A 19,940-nucleotide genomic window follows, 5' to 3' on the forward strand; every position below is an offset into this window, starting at 1 on the left:
TGAACATCTGTGCAGATAACTTTCTATTTTGCAGTCCTGCGGCCATCTCCCCCTTTGGTTAGATTATAAGAAGCAGAATTCTGGAACAAATGGGAAAAACCCATGGCTTACATACCTGTTTCCATGTAGCTATCAATAGCAATATAAGGGTAAAGCTGTTTAACCGTAGCTTTATCAGCAGCAGACAGTGATACTTAAAAAATTCTTTGTCCTTCTAGTATCCAAAATCTTATCAAACTTATCAAAGAACAAATAATCCAGCCAAGAAATGGGCAGAAGACATGAACAGACATCTCAGCAAAGAAGACATCCAGATGGGCACAGACACATGAAAAAGTGCTCCATATCGCTAGGCATCGGGGAGATACAAATCAAAACCACAGTGAGGGGCACCTGGGTGGCTTAGTCGTTAAGCGTCTGCCTTCGGCTCAGGTCATGATCTCAGGATCCTGGGATGGAGCCCCGCATCGGGCTCCCTGCTCAGTGGGAAGCCTGCTTCTCCCTCTTCCACTCCCCCTGCTAGTGTTCCCTCTCTCACTGTGTCTCTCTCTGTCAAATAAATAAAATCTTAAAAAAAAAAAAAACAGAAAACAAAAAACAAAACAAAACAAAAACAAACAAAACCACAGTGAGATACCACTTCACACCAGTCAGAATGGCTAAAATTAACAAGTCAGGAAATGACTGATGCTGGCGAGGATGTGGAGAAAGGGGAACCCTCCTACACTGTTGGTGGGAATGCAAGCTGGTGCAGCCACTCTGGAAAACAGCACGGAGGTTCCTGAAAAAGTTGAAAACAGAGCTACCCTATGACCCAGCAGTTGCAATACTGGCTATTAACCCTAAAGATAAAAACGTAGTGGTCCGAAGGGGCATGTGCACTCGAATGTTCATAGCAGCAATGTCCACAATAGCCAAACTATGGGAAGAGCCTAGATGTCCACCAACAGATGAATGGATAAAGAAGATGTGATACACACACACACACACACACACACACACACACACACACTATGCAGCCATCAAAAACACACAAAATCTTGCCATTTGCAATAACATGGATGGAACTAGAGGATATTATGCTGAGCAAAATAAGTCAATCAGAGAAAGACAATTATCATATGATTTCTCTGATATGAGGAATTTGAGAGGCAGGGCAGGGGGTTGTGGAGGGAATGGAAGGAACAAACCAAACGAGATGGGATCGGGAGGGAGACAAACCATAAGAGACTCTCAATCTCACGGAACAATGGAGGGTTGCTGCGGATGGTGGGTAGGGATAGGATGATTGGATTATGGACATCGGGGAGGGAATGTGCTATGGGGAGTGCTATGAAGTGTGTAAGCCTGATGACTCACAGACCTATACCCTTGGGGCAAATAATACATTTTTTGTTAATTTAAAACATAATTTAAAAAAGTATTTGCCCGTAGTAAAAGACTAGTACTTCTTTGATTACTAGTTTAGCTATACATTTTGCCATTAATGCTTTCTTTAAAGTTCAAATTTAAGATCTTTAGAGTTACTGCTAATCAGGGATATTACCAGTGAAATAACATCATTGAATGTCTCATACCACAGATGCTGTCATTTATTCCTACAATCACAAAAATGGGTATGTCACAATTAGGAGCATCCGAATACAGCAGATTCTATATTCATGCTAAGATACTTGACCTCTGAACCTTATTGTGAGCTCAATGAGGATAGGAGATATGTCTCCTTTTGATTCTGAAATCCTATCACAATGTCAGCAAGTAATACATACTATAATCATTTGCTATGAGAATAAGTACCTAAAACAGAAGGTGACAAAGTATGAATTGAGACCGTACCTCCTACGGTCTATACATGACACAAATGAACTCAGTTCAGTAAACATCCCATGAGGAAGAGATACGGAGAAGCAAACTTCCCATTTCCCTGGCTCCCACGTATACAGAAAGCCTACAATCCCAGTGTGCCAATGAGAGTTCTGGTTTATGCCTTTTGTCCTAGCATCTTCTCTGATTGGAACTGCCTTTCAAAGAGGTCCTCAATTAGACAATACATGTTATGATCACCCTACATCAAAGATGCTTCCTTCATGAGTAGCCGCATAAAGTGCTTCCCTGATCAGAAAGCTGGTCTTTCCACATCACTCTGAATTGTACCTTGCAGACCTATGGACAAATAACTGCTCTGGCTTCTAAGTGCTTTTATGATACTTTACCATTTAAAGCCATGTCGCAATCCACAAATTGTTAATCCCAAAGGGAAGAACATCCCTCGGTTACATCAGAATTCTTTATTCTATTTTGCTGATAAAAGGGAGGCATGGAAAGGAAAAGTTGCTTATCCAAGGTCGTATCAATTATGAGTCTCCAGCCACATGACTTCAAACCCCAACTTCTGGGTTTGGGTTAATTTTCTAAACCACACAGTCATTAACTTACAATTAAATCTCCTGTGCAGTTAGGTTAGAAAGAGTTTAATCATTTAGTAAATGGCTTTGTAAACTATAGGTGGTAGGAATCCACTCCAAGTTGTACAAACACAATCAAGGGCATACCTTGATCATATTTTTCATGGACATAAGTTTCTTTCTTTTGTTTTTTTAAAGATTTTATTTATTCATTTGACAGAGAGAGATCACAAGTAGGCCTAGAGGCAGGCAGAGAGAGAGGGAAGCAGGCTCCCTGCTGAGCAGAGAGCCCGATGCGGGACTCGATCTCAGGACCCCGAGATCATGACCTGAGCCGAAGGCAGAGGCTTAACCCACTGAGTCACCCAGGCGCCCCTGGACATACATTTCTTGATTAACATTTTGGTCTCACTGAACAACATTCTGTACTCAAACCTGCCCTACAGATCTGAAACTATCATAAGGTGAAGTGAAAATTTATAAAACAGGTGAAAATTTTAAATACACATACTACTTTGGGTAATTAAAAAATGAAGTTTGTTACAATTTTATAGTTCACAAGTATGTCAAAATTCATAACAGAGTTCATAGTTTTGTAGGATGACACTCCCACATTATTGCTGGTTTACCACATTAACATCGTGGCTTATAGCAGAAAACCTCAATGGAGTTAACACACTCATTCTCCATAGCAACAAGATAAAAAACTGATGGGAATAAATGCAATGCGCTGCGTCCAAGCCCCAGCGGAAAAGAGACGCTGTGCTTGCACGAAAGGCGAGGCGTCCACCAACAGAGAAGGGAGGTCACCGGTACAGCCGCATCAGTCCCACACTCGTTCACAAACATACCGTCAGTCGGGCCCCATGTGCCTCCTGTGGGGATGGGGTAAAACACTAGCTGAACGCATGTGACGTTCACGAGAAGGAATACATTTAAGAGAATAAGCAAGGAAACCTTTCGAGGTATAAATAAAGTGCAATACTGGAAATAGCCTTTGCCGGCACAGGCTGACGGCATAAAACCGAAAGTTTGGAAACAGACAGACATGGGTGAATACTTAGTAAATGAAAAGGAACGATGAAAGCACGGAAGGGTTTAACGACGTCGTGACAGCCGCCTAGTCCACGCCTGCCGAACTCCAGGTGCACTGAATGTTTCCGTGTCAGAAAATGAAAGGAAAATATGGGTGAAGACCTTTCTACGTATGACTTCAAAGGCAGAAAAAACCAATTGATAAATGTGACATAAAATAGAAATAACACTCTCTAAGATACATAGACAAACTGAGGATATCCATCATTTCTCTGTCATTTATGCCATAATCACTAATTTATCATGTGTCTTCATTTCAGTTCAGTTCCTTCTGACATACAAAAGTTAAAAAAAACTGTAAAACTTAAAAAAAAAAAAACTTTTTTCTTTAAAGTTTTTTTTGCTTTTGGGCTAGAAATGACCTTTTAAAAACCAAACCAGACTGGGATGCCTGGTGGCTCAGTCAGGTGAGTGTCCGACTCTTGATCTCAGCTCAGGTCTTGCTCTCAGGGACATGAGTTCAGGCCCTGTGCTGTGCTCTGTGCTGGGTGTGGAGCCTTATGCCAACATATTCGAGATGCTTTGGAGATTAAAAGAATTACTTGATATAAAGCATTTATGTATCATGCTAGAACCCAGCATATAAAGAGTCTGTAAATGGTAACTTTTACTTTGAATGTTATTGCATGTTGGACTTCTCAATTTTGTTGATGTATTTTTATGACTAGAAACCTCTGGTAATTAAAAATTTTAAAAACTTCTGTTTTTAAAACAAATTTCACATTATTTAATGAGTGCTATAGCTTCTCATTTTTTAAATTATTTTTCAATGTATGCATTAAAACATTGGCCCATATATGCCAACAAATGCCAATCACAGACATACCTTAATTCTCTGTGACTGATATATGTGGCATTGTACAACCTGGTCATAGTTCCAGTCTGAAGTGCTCAGGTGGCCAGGTAATAGTATAATCCAAGAATATTAAAACGTTTCTTATGAACCAGAACTGCTGAGATGATGAGTTTGAAATATAAACAGGATGTTTGCTCTTCTTTATCTTACCTCTAAGAGGCCATCCTCTGGTAGATCGGTACAGTGAACGGCATTCTGGATCTTAGTTTTACCAAAGATGGCTCGGAGGGTTCCAGGGCGTAAATGCCGGGCAATTTCCTGTTAAATACACATTCACATATAAAGTCAGTCATTCAGTGTCGATAAGGAAAACACCAGCTACATGAAGCTCTTGCATTATCTGCTTATGAAACACAGGTATGCATTGATGGCACTGATTATTTCTGGAAATAGCATGAATGTATTAAAACTTTGAGCAATGAAACATTTCAGGTCACTCGGAAGGCTTTTTTGTGGCCTCATGTAAAGTCTAGAGGGTAACAATAACTACATCTGTTTATCAATAGATCATGGAAAAATCACACAAAACAGGAACCTAGTCTATTAATGTGAAAGATTTGTAAACTAACAACTTGATTTAAAATGAATTAGTTTGATGGCACTGATTTTAAAAGATTTTTCAAAATGCTCCAGTTGCATCAGCTTAGTACCAGCTCCCATTAGAGGAAAGAACGGGTTACAAATAACTCAAAACTATAAGAGAAATAAGAGTTTAAGAAATTAAAGATGGGGAATATTAATGACCTACTTTATTAGCTTTAACTTATTCTAAGTGAAACATTTCCAAAACCTATATTTTAATTTTGACATATATATACAAAAAGCGTATTTAATACATATGAATATTTTTTAAAAGGGGAATAAATACCTGTGTACCCACTACTTAGCTGAAGTAAAATAACACAAACACTTAAAAGTTCCCCGTATGAGATTTCATGCAGACTCTGTTCTATCCCACCCCCTCTACCCAGAAGCACCCATTAGTCTTGATTTTATTTAAAGATTCCTTGGTTTGTTGAGTTTTCAAAACACTGTTTTTCGGATTTGTGCATGTTGTTGTGTTCAGCTGTAATTCGTTTTTATTACTATACGAACCCAATATGCGATTGAGCACATTTTATCTATTTTCCTCCTGATGGACATTCAGCTCATTTCTCCTCTCTCCTCTTCTTGCTTTTGACAGACACACACACCCAAAGTCATACACAATTCTGCTACAAGAATTCTAATGTGTAGTATGACGCTTGTGTACAAGAGTCTTCTCTGGATTAGGGCAAATGCATATTCAATCTTATGAAGTACTGCCAAACCATTTTTTAAGTGCTTGTAACAATTTGCCCTCAGTCATCAGTGCACAAGAATTCCCACCACCCACGTCAAAATCCACACTTGATATTGGCTGACTTTTTAATGTTGCTATTCTAGTGGGTGTGAAATGGTGTCTCGTTGTGCTTTTGGCTCACATTTCCCTAATTCCTACAGAAGGCTAATGTCCTTTCATATACATCCGCTGGTATAAAATGCTTATTTTTGTCTTCTTCCATCCATTTCCTACTGGGTCATTCTTATTTTTTTGATTATTATTCTTATAACCTGAATTCTACTTTTTGTCACTTTGCACAATCCTGCAAATATTTTTCCTAGCCTGAAGCTTGTCTTTGAGTTTTCCTTAGTAATTTTTTATATACAACAATTCAGTAATGTGGCAGAATACAAAATTAGTGCACAGAAATCAGTTCCTTTCTTATACACTAACAATGAAAATACAGAAAGGGAAATTAGAGAATCTATCCCATTTAGCACGAAGAACCATAAGATACCTGGGAATAAACCTAACCAAACAGGTAAAGGATCTGTACTCGAGGAACTACAGAACAGTCATGAAAGAAATTGAAGAAGACACAGAAAGATGAAAGACCATTCCATGCTCTTGGATCGGAAGAATAAACATTGTTAAAATGTCTATGCTGCCTACAGCAATCTGTACTTTCAGAGACATCCTGATGAAATAATCCACCAGCATTTTTCAAAGAGCTGGAACAAACACTCCTGAAATTTGTATGGAATCAGAAGAGACCCCAAATTGCTAAGGAAATGTTGAAAAACAAAACTAGGGGCATCACGTTGCCGGATTTCAAGCTTTACTACAAAGCTGTGATCACCAAGACAGCATGGTACTGGCATAAAGACAGACACATAGACCAGTGGAACAGAGTAGAGAGCCCAGATATGGACCCTCAACTCTATGGTCAAATAATCTTCGACAAAGCAGGAAAGAATATACAGTGGAAAAAAGACAGTCTCTTCAATAAATGGTGCTGGGAAAAGTGGACAGCTATGTGTAGAAGGTGATACCATGGCCAAGGTCACGTGGAGGTCAAGAGTACTGGGGAAGGGAGGATCTCAGACTGGGAGGCCAAAGTCCTGAATGGGTCAGCTCTATGGATAGGACAGTCACTAAGTGATATGGCAGCTGCACCTTCTGGTGCAAAAATGTTGAGCAGTATTCACACCTGTCATTCCACCCCTCTGGCACATTTCAAAGGTGTGTGTTTATTTAATTACTTAAGTCTTCCTTTACAAGCTTGCATCAAAGGTCAGTTACAAATTCATTACTTAAGAAAAACACTTCAAGGGGCGCCTGGGTGGCTCAGTGGGTTAAAGCCTCTGCCTTCAGCTCAGGTCATGATCTCAAGGTCCTGGGATCGAGTCCCGCATCGGGCTCTCTGCTTGGCAGGGAGCCTGCTTCCTCCTCTCTCTCTGCCTGTCTCTCTGCCTACTGTGATCTCTCTCTGTCAAATAAATAAATAAAATCTTTAAAAAAAGAGATGTCTTTATAAAAAAAAAAGAAAGAAAAACACTTCGATAAACTAGAGAACTAGGATGGCTGTATATTATATTCATGTCTTTCATTTGTTCCCCCTAATTCTCCTGACGATTAAGCACCTGATATTACAGACCTTCTCTATTACGTGGTGGTAAGCTGGCATTCCAGGAAGACGTACTCTGTAAAATCATGAGGGTGAGTACTAATTTGCCTTTTCTTACAATTTCGATTAGGAGGAAAACACTTGAAAAGGATTCCATTCGAGCGCACTGTTTCATGGGACTTTCCTTCACCTACTTTCTTCGGCATTCACCATCTTCATTAAAATAGCACTTTCATGTAACTGACTATATGTACAACACCTGAGTTCTAAAGAGCAGGGTGTGTGTGTGTGTGTGTGTGTGTGTGTGTGTGTGTGGTGGCTGGGGGAGCGGGGTCATTGTTAATGTATAATCATATCTCACTGTGGTGAGAGAAGGTGTTCTCTTTGGTCATCTTTTGAAGGAGTTTGTTGGGATTTTCTTTGCAGTCAGTTTTAGTCAGTTGTCTCAAGGGCAGCTGGAAAGAATACTGTCACAGGTTGCATTTTCTGGACGCCAACTCTGAGGCAGAGAGCTGCATACAGGAAGTTTACTGGGAGGTGGTCTCAGGATCTACACTCGTGGAGAAGTGAGGAACGTGGGATTGGGCAGAGGAACAAGCTGAAGTGCAACGAGCAACAGCAGCCACCTTAGACAATCCTACAGGGAGTTCTGGAGCTACGATGACCTTCAGAGTCATCCTGAATGGAAGCAAACAGGTGAGGCCCTGATCTCTCCAAACTGACAAGTCACTGGATATGGGCCACTCCGGAGAAGGGGCCATGACCTTGCGCAAGGCGACTTTCTTTAATAGAAGGCTATACTGGGAAGACTTACCGAATCACTGTGAGCTGCCAACACAGGGCTGGGGAATGGGCACCTCAGTCCTGAAGGTGAGAAAGGGATCTGAGTGGCCCTCCACAGCCTCTGCTGCTTACACACACACACACACACGCGCGCGCGCGCGCGTGCGCGTGCGTGCGCATGCTGCATATACAGCATATATGACAAATATGGTGCAGACCACTGCGATCTGATTACCATTCTTTCTAGGTCATGAATTTTTTCTTTTTTGGAAGGTTCTGCATTCTCCCTTCGGCGAGGCATTGGGTCATTTGCCAGTCATTCTGCTCCAGTCTGTTGACTGTCGTCCACTTCAGTGTGAAGAGCTACTCTTTAGTCGGCTTCTATCTCTTGGACTGTTTTCTCTCCTCCATGTCACGCCTTCTTTCCTTTTGCTATTTCTATGAAATAAATGTTGAAACTTCTGGTTCTATATTTCCTCTCTCTTTTCTTATATACTTTCCATCTAACTGTCTTTTTGTATTATATTCTGGGAGAATTCTTCTGTTTGATCTGTTATCTGATATTTATTTATATTTATTATTATGTAAAACTGATTTGTTTTTAAACTGGGTCCATGGTGCAACTCTACTAATCTATTTTTTAAACTTTAAAAATTGGGTATTGAGTTTGAGAAGTTCTTTACAGGTCTTGGATACTAGTTCTTTCTGTGATAGTGTCATTTGCGAATATCTTCTCCTATTCCATGGATTGCCTCTTAGCTTTGGTGACTGTTGTCTTTGCTGTGCAGAAGCTTTTTATTTTGATGAAGTCTCAAAAGTTAATTGTTGCTTTTGTTTCCTTTCCCTTTGGAAACATGTCTTGAAAGAAGTTGCTGTGGCCAATGTCAAAGAGGTCACTGCCTATGTTCTCCTCTAGGATTTTGATGTATTCCTGCCTCACGTTGAGGTCTTTCATCCATTTCGAGTTTATCTTTCTGTGTGGTGTAAGTGAATAGTCCAGTTTCATTCTTCTGCATGTGGCTGTCTAATTTTCCCAGCACTACTTACTGAAGAGATTGTCTTTTTCCCATTGGATATTTTTTCCTGATTTGTAAAGACTAGTTGACCATAGAGCTTAGGGTCCATTTTTGGAGTCTCTATTCTGTTTCACTGATCTATGTGTCTTTTTTGTGCCAGTACCATGCTGTCTTGGTGATCCCAGCTGTGTAATACAGCATGAAATCAGGTAACGTGATGCTCCCAGCTTTGGTTATCTTTTTCAGCATTCCCCGCAATTTGGGGTCTTTTCTAGTTCCATACAAATTTTAGGATTGTTTTAGTTCTCTGAAAAATGCCGACTGCTTTTTGGTCAGGATGGCACTTGACGACATAGATTGCTCTGGGCAGCACAGGCGTTTTCACGTTTATTCTTCCAGTCCATGAGCTTGGAATGTTTTACCATCTCTTTGTGTTTTCCTCAATTTCTTTCATGAGTATTCTGTAGTTTCCAGAGTATAGATCCTCTACCTCTTTGGTTAGGTTTATTCCTAGGTGTCTTATGGTTTTTGGTCGTGTTTAAAATTTTCAGTATCTATAATTATTTTTTTATGGGTCTGACATTCCCTAAATCTCTCTGAGGGTACTGACTCTCTTATTTTGAAAATTGTTAGCTCTATTAATTTGCTTTCCTTAGGCACTGGTTATGTGACAGTTCTGGATCCACAGTGCCATCTGCTATGTTAAAGCACACTCATCTTACGGACATTCTCTGTTTGAGCCACCTTCAATTCACTGTTCATGCTGCTAACAATTTGCACCTACAATGCAGACATTATCATGCTACTCACTTCTTATGGCCTATGCTCCTTAGTGTGGTATCCAAGGGCCTCTACATTGGCCCTACTTTGCAGGCCTCATTCACACCTTCCTGAAAGCTTAAATCCCACTAACATCATCTCTTCTATAAAACTTAACTTGATTTCTTCCCAGAGTAATCTTCCCTTTTCCATTGTTTCAACGGGAATTTATGCTCCAATTACAGACCTCTGACTCGCACTTCAAATGGTTTGTGTGTGTGTGTGTGTGCTTATTTTAGAAAGTTCCCATTAGACTCTCAACCTTTAACATAATAAAAAACTTCTCTGATATTCTAGGTCTTATTTATAAACACACAGTAAATGTTCACTAAATACTTGTTGACTGACGTAAAATGGCAACATGCCTACTCAGGGAGCCGGGATGGAGTAAGGAAGAGCACAGGCTGTGGGAGAAGGTTCTGTGCATTTGAATTCTGCCTTTGTCGCTTACTGGCTGTGTAACCATACCATGCTGTGTTACTCAACCTCCCTACGCCTGCTTTACTGTTCTAATTTGTAAAACAGTGATAAAAATAGGACTTAACTACAGTGTTGTTGTAAGAACTGAAGAAATAACAGTATTTAGGGAAGTGTTGCATTCAATAGATAATGGTCAGTAGTTTTATAAATATAACCTTAGAATTTTAAAGAAATTAAGATGAGACACTTCTTAAAGAGACAGAAAAAGGGTATACTTTGATTCTGTACCAAAGATAGTCCAACCAAATATTCACGTACAATTTTTAAAAAAGATTTATTTAGTTATTTTAGAGAGATAGAGAGAGTGCAGGGGGAGCGGCCGAAGGAGAGAGATAATCCCAAGCCGACTCCCTGCTGAGTGCAGAGCCCCACATGGGGATTGATCCCAAGACCCTGAGATCATGACCTGAGCCAAAATCAAGAGTCAGACACCCAACCGAGCCATCCAGGCACCCCTCGAGAACCTTTTAAAAAATATGTAACATCTCTCAAGATTTTTAATGATAATTTTAGAATAAAAGTAAATGTTTAACTCCAGTAAGAAGAATAGATTAGATGATAATCTATAAGTAAACAAATCATAAAAAGTATAAACTCTTTTTACTAGCATAAATTATTTTGTTTAGGTTAATGATAATTATGAAGCATAAAGCTAAAGAACAAGTATTTTCTTCATAACTTCTTTCATTAAAATTGAGGTTTTCATATCAACTTTTTTTGAAAAAGTATTGATACATTGATTTTAGTTTTGACTATAAAATTTCTATATGCCTATAAAAGTAAATAATACTGAAACACTGAAAGTGAAAACCCAGAAGAATCTTCCACAGATCATTCTCCCCTGGTATTTCCTGGCAAATTTTCTCTAATTGTTTCTTTTTTTATTATTTCTTTTCAATGTACCAGAATTCACTGTTTAGGCACCACACCCAGTGCTCCATGCAATACGTGCCCTCCTTAATACCCACCACCAGGCTCTCTAATTGTTTCTGATAAATTCATGCTCTCTTGTTCCTTGTACACTACAGTGAAAACCATCCCACCAAACATTTCCCTTAATGAAGCAGAAGTGAATATCATATATATATAAAAGCAACATAAAATACCAACACACAATATTCCTACCATAATTTTTTTTAATTACTGCAGTTTTAATAAGCGACAGATTCTGCTGAGAAAATAAGACTCTCTAAAGCCTCACATTGCACTTAGAAGGTCAGCAGCCTTTCAGACTCTACCAAATTCCTGTCATACCCATTTGCCACTACAGCCTGGCCTGCTGAGCACCCTCAAGTCAAATTCTTGGTTATTATACTCTCATCAGAAGTACTGAAAGTTCTGCTAGGGTAATCCTGCAGTGGGAGAAGAATCCTGGCTTAAAGAATTGACCTCTATATCTAAGACCTGGAAAAAATGCACTAAGGGGGATGGTGATTAGCGAAATACTAAAAACAAATTAGAGAAACTTTATGTAATTATTCTATTATTGTGTCCATTATAAATATTTTTGTTTATTGAACTATAAGTCTATCAGACTCATAAAATATGTCTGAACAAAGGAAACAAATTGCTTCCTTAGAAAGTCATATTGTTTCAGTTCTGTATAATGCAAAACAGATATGCAAGATTGAAAATGACCCTCCACTTAGGAAATGGATTGGGAAGAGATCTGTCAAATTTACTTTTTTTTTTTTTTTTTTAGAACTTTTAAGAAAGATGACTTAATGCTCAATATCACTCGGCATCAGAGAAATACAAATCAAAACCACAGTGAGATACCACCTCACACCAGTCAGAATGACTGATGCCATGGAAATGATAAGTGTTGGCGAGGAGGCGGAGAAAGGGGAACCCTGCTACACTGTTGGTGGGAATGCAAGCTGGGGCAGCCACTCTGGAAAACAGCATGGAGGTTCCTCAAGAAGTTGAAAATAGAGCTACCCTATGACCCAGCAATTGCACTACTGGGTATTTATATTAAAGATACAAATGTAGTGATCTGAAGGGGCACGTGCACCCCAATGTTTACAGCAGCAATGGCCACAATAGCCAAATTATGGGAAGAGCCTAGATGTCCATCAACAGATGAATAGATAAAGAAGATGTGGTACACACACACACACACACACACACACACGAATACTATGCAGCCATCAAAAACCCCCAAATCTTGCCATTTGCAATGACATGGATGGAGCTAGAGTGAAATAAGTCAATAAGAGAAAGACAATTATCAAATGATCTCCCTGATATGAGGAATTTGAGAGGCAGGGTGAGGGATTCATGGGGGGAAAGGAGGGAAAAATGAAACAAGATGGGAGCGGGCAGAGAGACAAACCATAAGAGACTCTTAATCTCAGGAAACAAACTGAGGGTTGCTGGAGGGGACGGGGTGGCAGGGTTGGGGTGGCTGAGTGATGAACACTGGGGAGGGTCTGTGCTATGGTGAGTGCTGTGAAGTGTGTAAGACTGATGAGTCACAGACCTGTACCCCGGAAGCAAATAATATATTACATGTTAATAAAAAAAAGATGACTTAATGATCAACTGTAGAATATATTCATGTAATTAGTGGTACATGGTGGATAATTATACCTGGTCATCAGTCTAATTTCCGAAAAAGTCCTCTCAAGCTATAGGGCAACAATGTTGGCAGTGACATAGACAAGTGGATAAATATTAAAGAGGAACCAGCATCACTTCCGTCAGCCACAAAGCTGTGAAGCAAAACAGAAAGTCATATTACTGTTGTCCTCATTTCTCGGAGAACAACGGTGACAGAGCTTAATATTAAAGACCAGAGAAGCAAGTGCCATCATTCAAGTATCAAGTAGTCATGCTTTTAGCCAAGGAGTCCTACAAGAGTAAAAAAAGCACATGCTGAGGGCTCAGCTTGACTTCCCTCATACTTCAGAAACATCCCAGCTGACTCCCAAGCAGCTTTTCCATCTGCATGAAACTTTGTATTAAGTAATGCAGTTGGTTTTATATTCCTGGGAGATGAGCAGTATCAGACTAACTTACAGCTAAAACAGGACAATGGAGCACTGGGAGAACCGGGAGCAGGAAAGGGAACCACAAAAGAGATTCAAAGGCTACTTTCTATAAGTCTAAGGATCCTTCTAGAACCCATGTGTTTTGGAGAACAGGTTCTCCGAAAGCATCATCACAAAATTAAACTCAACTACTTACATATTAATCTCATTGAGTGAGCTGTCAGAATTCACAGTAAATACACTTACCTTACTAGCTCTGGAGACCACATGATTTGCTTAAATATGAGGAATCATTAAAACACCTGGCTTGTATCTCACATTTCATTAAGTAGAAATTAGATGTAATATGAATTTATAGAATCTGAAGAGGGTGACAATTAAATGGGATTTCAGGTGAAACATTCAGACAATTCAACCCTGTCTCTTATACTAGGCTTCAAAGGCCACATGCCACAGTCATCATTTCTTCTTGCTGAGCTGTTTGCTACTTAGCCTAAGATAGGCACTGGCTGACACAGGTGTTCTTTTTAAACAAAAATGATGATCCCTTCATTCTCTTTTAAATAGTTGGGCAAATCTCCTTGCTCACGTGTATGTAAATTACTTTATGGTTTACCCACAAGGACTCATTTGTATGACGTCTGTGAACATACATGTTAGTACAGAGGAAAATAAAATTTTTGGTGAATATTTTCCTGTTTTCTCTTTTTCACAAAGCTACACTTAGGAGATTTTACCTTCGAGTATAGTCCTATTACGACTGAGAAACCGGAGAGGCATTCTCCATCTCTCCCGCAAAAACAAGTGCTCCCCACAGTCTACGTCATCCTGATAAAAAACTGCGATGCAATCTTCCTTGATTTTCCTAAGAAGCGGGGCTCAACACTCAGAAACTCTACACTAAAGGAACGAAACAGTGAAACAGCTGGGACCATTCCTGGCACCTTCAGCACCCAAGTTATTATAAAGTCCTGTCAATACAAGGCTGAAATACAGTCCACATCACTTTCTCCTTTCCTCCACTCTGTCACCATGTTCTGTCGCCTAGACTACTGACTTCTTGGATTTCTCTCTACCTGGTTTATGCCGTCTCCTCGATCCTCCACGAAGCAGTCAGGCCAAGGTTACAGAACCAAGCTGAAGCACGCCATTCCCTGCCTGAGCTGCTTTCCACAATAGAACATCTGAAGTGCGTGACGCGCTCCAGAAAGGCCAGCAGCTATGACTCCTGCTTGCTTCTCCACCTGCACCTGAAATAACCCAGTCACTTCCACCTCTTCCAGGTTTCAAGCCACAAACCTCTTTCCTAGCTCGAGCATGAGAACATGTCCTACTCCCTTTGAATGTTCTGGCTCAGAAGTTTTTCACCCTCTTCTCAAGGAGTTCATGTTCCTAACAAAGGGTCCAGAATAAGCAACATAAGTAAGATCGAGTGGATTCCATACAGCGGCTCTCTCAGCCCTAATTCCATCCTCCTTCCAGATGCAGGTTAGAAATCCACATTACATTCTCTCGACACTCTTTCCGCTCGAGTTCTTGAAGTAAATTATGTCCCACCATTGAGATCTGGAAGGCAGAACTGGACACAGGCCATCTACCTGCTGACGTTGCCTCTGGCTGACAAGGTGGGACACATGAGTGTTTGGAGGCGTTGTGGTGGCCAGACTCCGTGCCTGAGGCCCCAGATTCTGTGACAGTCAGTGGTGATGGCAGCAGTGGAGGCAGCAGCAGTGATTTCTGGCTTAAGATGTAGCTAAGCCACCTTAAGAGGTGAGGTGACCTTGAAATCAACATCTCCAGGGGCCTAACTCATCTTAGTATATACAGGTATACTTCAGATTATAAAAAAGGACAGAGAGTTTGTAAGATTAAAGATTTTCTCTTCTATAGTAGCAACATAAATCCCAGCAGTTAGTGAAAATATCTCGGTGTCCGTAAAGGCCTCCGTTGAGTATACTGGACGGAATAAATGAGGTAATGCCCATAAAATGTCTAATAGTCTCCGGCCAAATTGGAGGCACTCATCATCTTCATCATACCATAATGAAGCCCTTACACAGTACTTGCATTGTTAAAAGATGTCGTATTTCACATGTACCTAACAACCCCCTGTTATAGTGACAATGCAGACAGTTTTTACCTTTTATATGTATGGATAACCTGGTTCTAAAGTCTTAGACTTCCTGTTCATCACTGAAGAAACAATGTATCCAAAGATCAACTGCTTTGGGCAAACTCTTAATTTTCTAAGCTGTCCAAGTCCTGCTACAATTCCCTTTAAAGTCGCCAGGAGGCTACCCTATGGCCACAGCTCACCCTCTCACTTTGTTTTACCACAGTGGTCTCCTAACAGGCCAGCTTGCTTCCACTGTCAAACATTTACTTGACATCTGGTTCACTCTTGTCATCTGTAAATGCCTAAAGGACAAGGGCTGTGACTTTTGTGGATTCAACACACAGAGAATGCTCATGAAAGAGTCCCTGAGTAACAGTACTAATGACTGAGTCACTGAGTAACGGTACTAATGATTTCGTGCAGAAGTGAGCGCATGAATGAAATGGCTACAGGCTCAAAAATATGCATTTCATTAATTTGGTTAACGACAGGGTGGGAAAGTGAGCCCTCTCGCTTACTAATAACCCAGAAGGCCTTTTGGACATGATACACTCTTCAGACACTTATTCTAAGGAATCCTGAAGGAAATCCTTTTGAAATGAAAGTAATAACTCCTTAATTTATGTATTTTGTGAGTTGATGGTTTTGTAGACCAGATTTTCTCAAATTAGGGCACACCTGTTTGAGAACAGAATCAAGACCTCTAAGCACTAATCCCAGAGCTCTGAAAGTGACTTGCTTTGGGAACTTGATGGAGGACAGTCCTACTGCTCCATCACAGACACAGAACACCAGGTGGTGGACACGAAATGAGAGCGGAGCAGTCCAGGGGAGAGGCCTCAGGCATGTCAATGCATGCTCATAGATGGCCTTTCCAGCGGGGACAGTAAGACACACACAAACTCCCCAGAGGGCTCCTGAATCTTCTGGTGGATATCCACGGTGTAGAAAGGACCGACTCATTCTAAACTTTTGCGGTCACATTATAATTAATCATCTTTCGTCTTACTTGAAGCTCTCGGTTACCTCCTTCTAAGACACATGCACTCCTCCACGGCTCTATAACACAACCAATCACATGTCACACAGGATTGTGAGGCACGATTCTCACTTAAAAAGGAGATAATGAACTCTGTCCACCAAAGTGATGATGTCATCATTATTTTGATCATATATTTTTTACAAGTACACATTTGTGGAGAAAAGATGCAAAATACTCGATAAATGAGAATACTCCTTTACCTAGATAAGCTAGATTATGGTTGTTGCCCTCAGAAGTGTCTCATTTTCCTTCCTGTTTGTTGTAAAGAATTATTTTTTGAGTCTTTTTTCTCATCTTTAGTCATTAACTGTAAAAAACTTTTTTTTCAGGGGTTATATTCAAAGAGGCAACTTAATCCCCTAAAATTCACTTTCCCTTCCGAACAGAACTGTGAACTGCCATCTTGAAACATTGGACAAAAAATGCCGTTTCCTCCTCCTTTTTCAGACTCTGGTCTCTGCTTTTTCCTGCCAAAGCCACGTGCAGAACGGCTTCCGGAAGTCGGATCTGCTGCACGGCCCGAGCGGCCGGTGACTCCCCACTTCGATCGCGGTCGCCGAGTCCTTCGGGCGACGCAGGAACAGGGGCCTCCAAAGTCCGGTTGGCCCGTGAGCTGAGCGGCCCGCCCCAGCCCTCCGAACCGCAGCGGCCCCGACAGTCGTCCTCGGCGCCGCACCCACCGTCGCTCAGCGTCTCCGCCCCGTGCCCGGCGGGCGAGATCACGGACGGCGGGTCCCGACCCCGCCGCCAGCGCCCCCGCCGCCAGGTCCCCGCCCGGCTGGTCCCCGGCGGGCGGCCGCAGTCTGCGAGGAGGACCGTCCCGTCAGGCGCGCCGGGCGCCGACCGAGAAGCCGCCGTCCCACAGGCCGTCGGGCCGTCAGGGAGGTGCCGGGAACTGCCGGCCAACCGGGCGCACAACAAAGCACGACACCCGGCTCTGTGCCGAGTGCCCGAGGCCGCGGCGTCAGGGACCGGCGCCCCGGACGGTGACGGTGTCGTCCCGTGCTCGGGGGCACGAGGGCGGCGGCTCAGGGCAGGTCTCTTCTCGGTCCGGGGCCGCCCTCCGGGTCCCCACAGCCCCCGGCTCCGGCGGCAGGAGCCCGGCCCTCAGCGGCCGCCCGGACGCTTCCCTGCGGCCGCGTCCCTCCGGCCGCCCCGCTCCGGCCGCGTCCCTCCGGCCGCCCCGCTCCGGCCGCCCCGCTGCGGGATGAGGAAGCTCCGCGGGGGAGGGACCCGGTCACTCACGCGCCCCTCGGCTCCGCCCTGAGGCGGTCTTCGGCCTCGTCCTGGGGACGCAGCTCCCGGATCGACGCATCGACGCCTCCGACGGGGCGGGGAAGCGGACCAGGCCGCTGAGAGCCGCCCCCGGGACTGCTGCGTAGACGCGCGACGGAAGAGGACGCGCGTCCGCCGCACGCGTGAGTCTCCGTGCGATGGCCCCGGGGCCCTCCAGTCGCGGCGACGCTCCACACGCCGTGACGCACCGCGGGGCGAGGGGTTAGGCCGCGTCCGCCCTCTTCCCTGGACGCGGAACATGTTTCCGTTTCACCGCAAGTCGCTCCCGGGCATCCGGCGGTATTTCCCCGTCACCGGCCGCTGAGCCCTGAGCCTCCCCCGGGACCCCCGGCGAGGTGTTTCCTCGCCTCACCCTCTGCGCGGCCCAAGGCACAGCGCGACCCGTGTTGTGGCCGAAACCCGGCTGCAAGGGCGCTGACGGGCACCGCGGGCAGACGGCATGGTATCACCAGACAAAACCCCAAAACTCCTAGAAGTGACACCTGAATGCAAGATTAGTATCAGGAACTGGTAACGTCTCTATACCCTAATCATGACGCAGCAGAAAAAGAAATGAAGAAAACAATTACACCACAGACGACAAAATCCCTTCAAGTACATGCAACCATGGAGCCGAGAGACCTCTCCTCTGGAAACCATAAAACTGATGAGGGAACCTGAAGGCGACCTGAACGAAAGGAAAGATATTCCATGATCATGGATTAGCATCAACATTGTTAAAACGGCGGTACCACCCAAAGCCATGTACCGATTCCATGCGATCCCCATAAAAATGCCAGTAGCATTTTTCACAGAACCAGAACGAATACCACTAAACTTGGTATGGAACCACAATAGATCCCAAATCGCCAAACCAATCTGGGAAAGAACAAAGCTGGAGGTACCCTTCAAGATACCCTGGAAAGCTGTAGTCATCAAAGTAGTAGGTACCGGCACAAAGATAGGCACAGATCAGTGGAACACAGAGTCCAGACATGAGCCCATGTTCATACAGCCAAGCTCCAACAACTCAGGCAACAATATACAAATAAGTTTCTTTAATAAATGGTGTTTAGGAAACTGGCAGCTACAGGTAAAAGAAGGAAACTGGACCACTTTCTAGCACCACACTCAAAAATAAATTCAAAAATATTAAAGACCTACAGGTGAGACCTGAAACTATAAAAATCCTAGAACACAGGCAGTAATTTCTTTGACACTGGTCCTAACATTTTTTTAGATATGTCTCCCAAGGCAGGAGAAACAAACATAAACCACTGACATTACCTCAAAATAAAAAGCTTCTGCACAGCAAGGGAAACCAAAAAAATGAAAAGGCCACCTACTTCACAGCCAAAGACATTTGTAACCAATGTATCTAATAAGGGATTAGTACCCCCAAATACATAATGTACACATTCAACACCCACAAACAAACAATCCAGTTAAAAACTAGGCAAAGGACCTGAACAGACATTTTCCCAAAGAAGACATCCAGATGTCCACCAGACATGTGAAAAGATACTCAACATCACTCATTATCAGTGAAACGCAAATCAAAATCCCAATAAGACATCACACTGGTATGAGATATCATTCTGGTCAGAACTGCCAGAATGAAAAACAAGAAAGAACAAGTGTTGGCAAGGATTTGGTGAAAAATGAACCCTCATACATTGTGGGTGGGAGTATAAATTGGTGCAGCCACTGTGGAAAACAGTATGGAGGTTTCCCAAAAAATTAAAAATAGAAATGTCATATGACCCAATAATTCCACTACCAGATATTTATCCAAAGAAACAAAAATACTAATTTGAAAAGATATGTGCACCCCTATGTTTATTACACATTAGCTACAAGAGCCAAGACATGCAAACAACCGAAGTGTGCACTGACAGGAGAATGGATAAGAAAGATGTGGTGTACACATACAATGGGATATTGTGCAGGTGTAAAAAGGAATTCGAGCTTGCCATTTGCGACAATATGGATGGACCTAGAAGATACAATGCTACGTGATATACATCAGTCAAAGACAAATATCATGTGATTTCACACATATGTGAAGTTTAAGAAACAAATCAAGTGAATAAACAAAAATACAGAGAGAGAAACAAAAAACCAGAC

General features: G+C 42.4%; 1 protein-coding gene across 1 annotated transcript in view; it reads right to left on the reverse strand.

Annotated features, from left to right (window-relative positions):
• Positions 1–19,940, reverse strand: part of NME7 (NME/NM23 family member 7) — a 239,523-nt gene that overhangs the window by 60,384 nt on the left and 159,199 nt on the right. The window contains exon 11 of the mRNA XM_059412395.1: positions 4,507–4,614. Coding sequence (XP_059268378.1) covers positions 4,507–4,614 — 108 coding nt within the window. The remainder of the gene's footprint in view (positions 1–4,506; positions 4,615–19,940) is intronic.

This window comes from Mustela nigripes, chromosome 10, assembly GCF_022355385.1.
Source record: "Mustela nigripes isolate SB6536 chromosome 10, MUSNIG.SB6536, whole genome shotgun sequence".
Lineage (NCBI taxonomy): Eukaryota > Metazoa > Chordata > Mammalia > Carnivora > Mustelidae > Mustela > Mustela nigripes.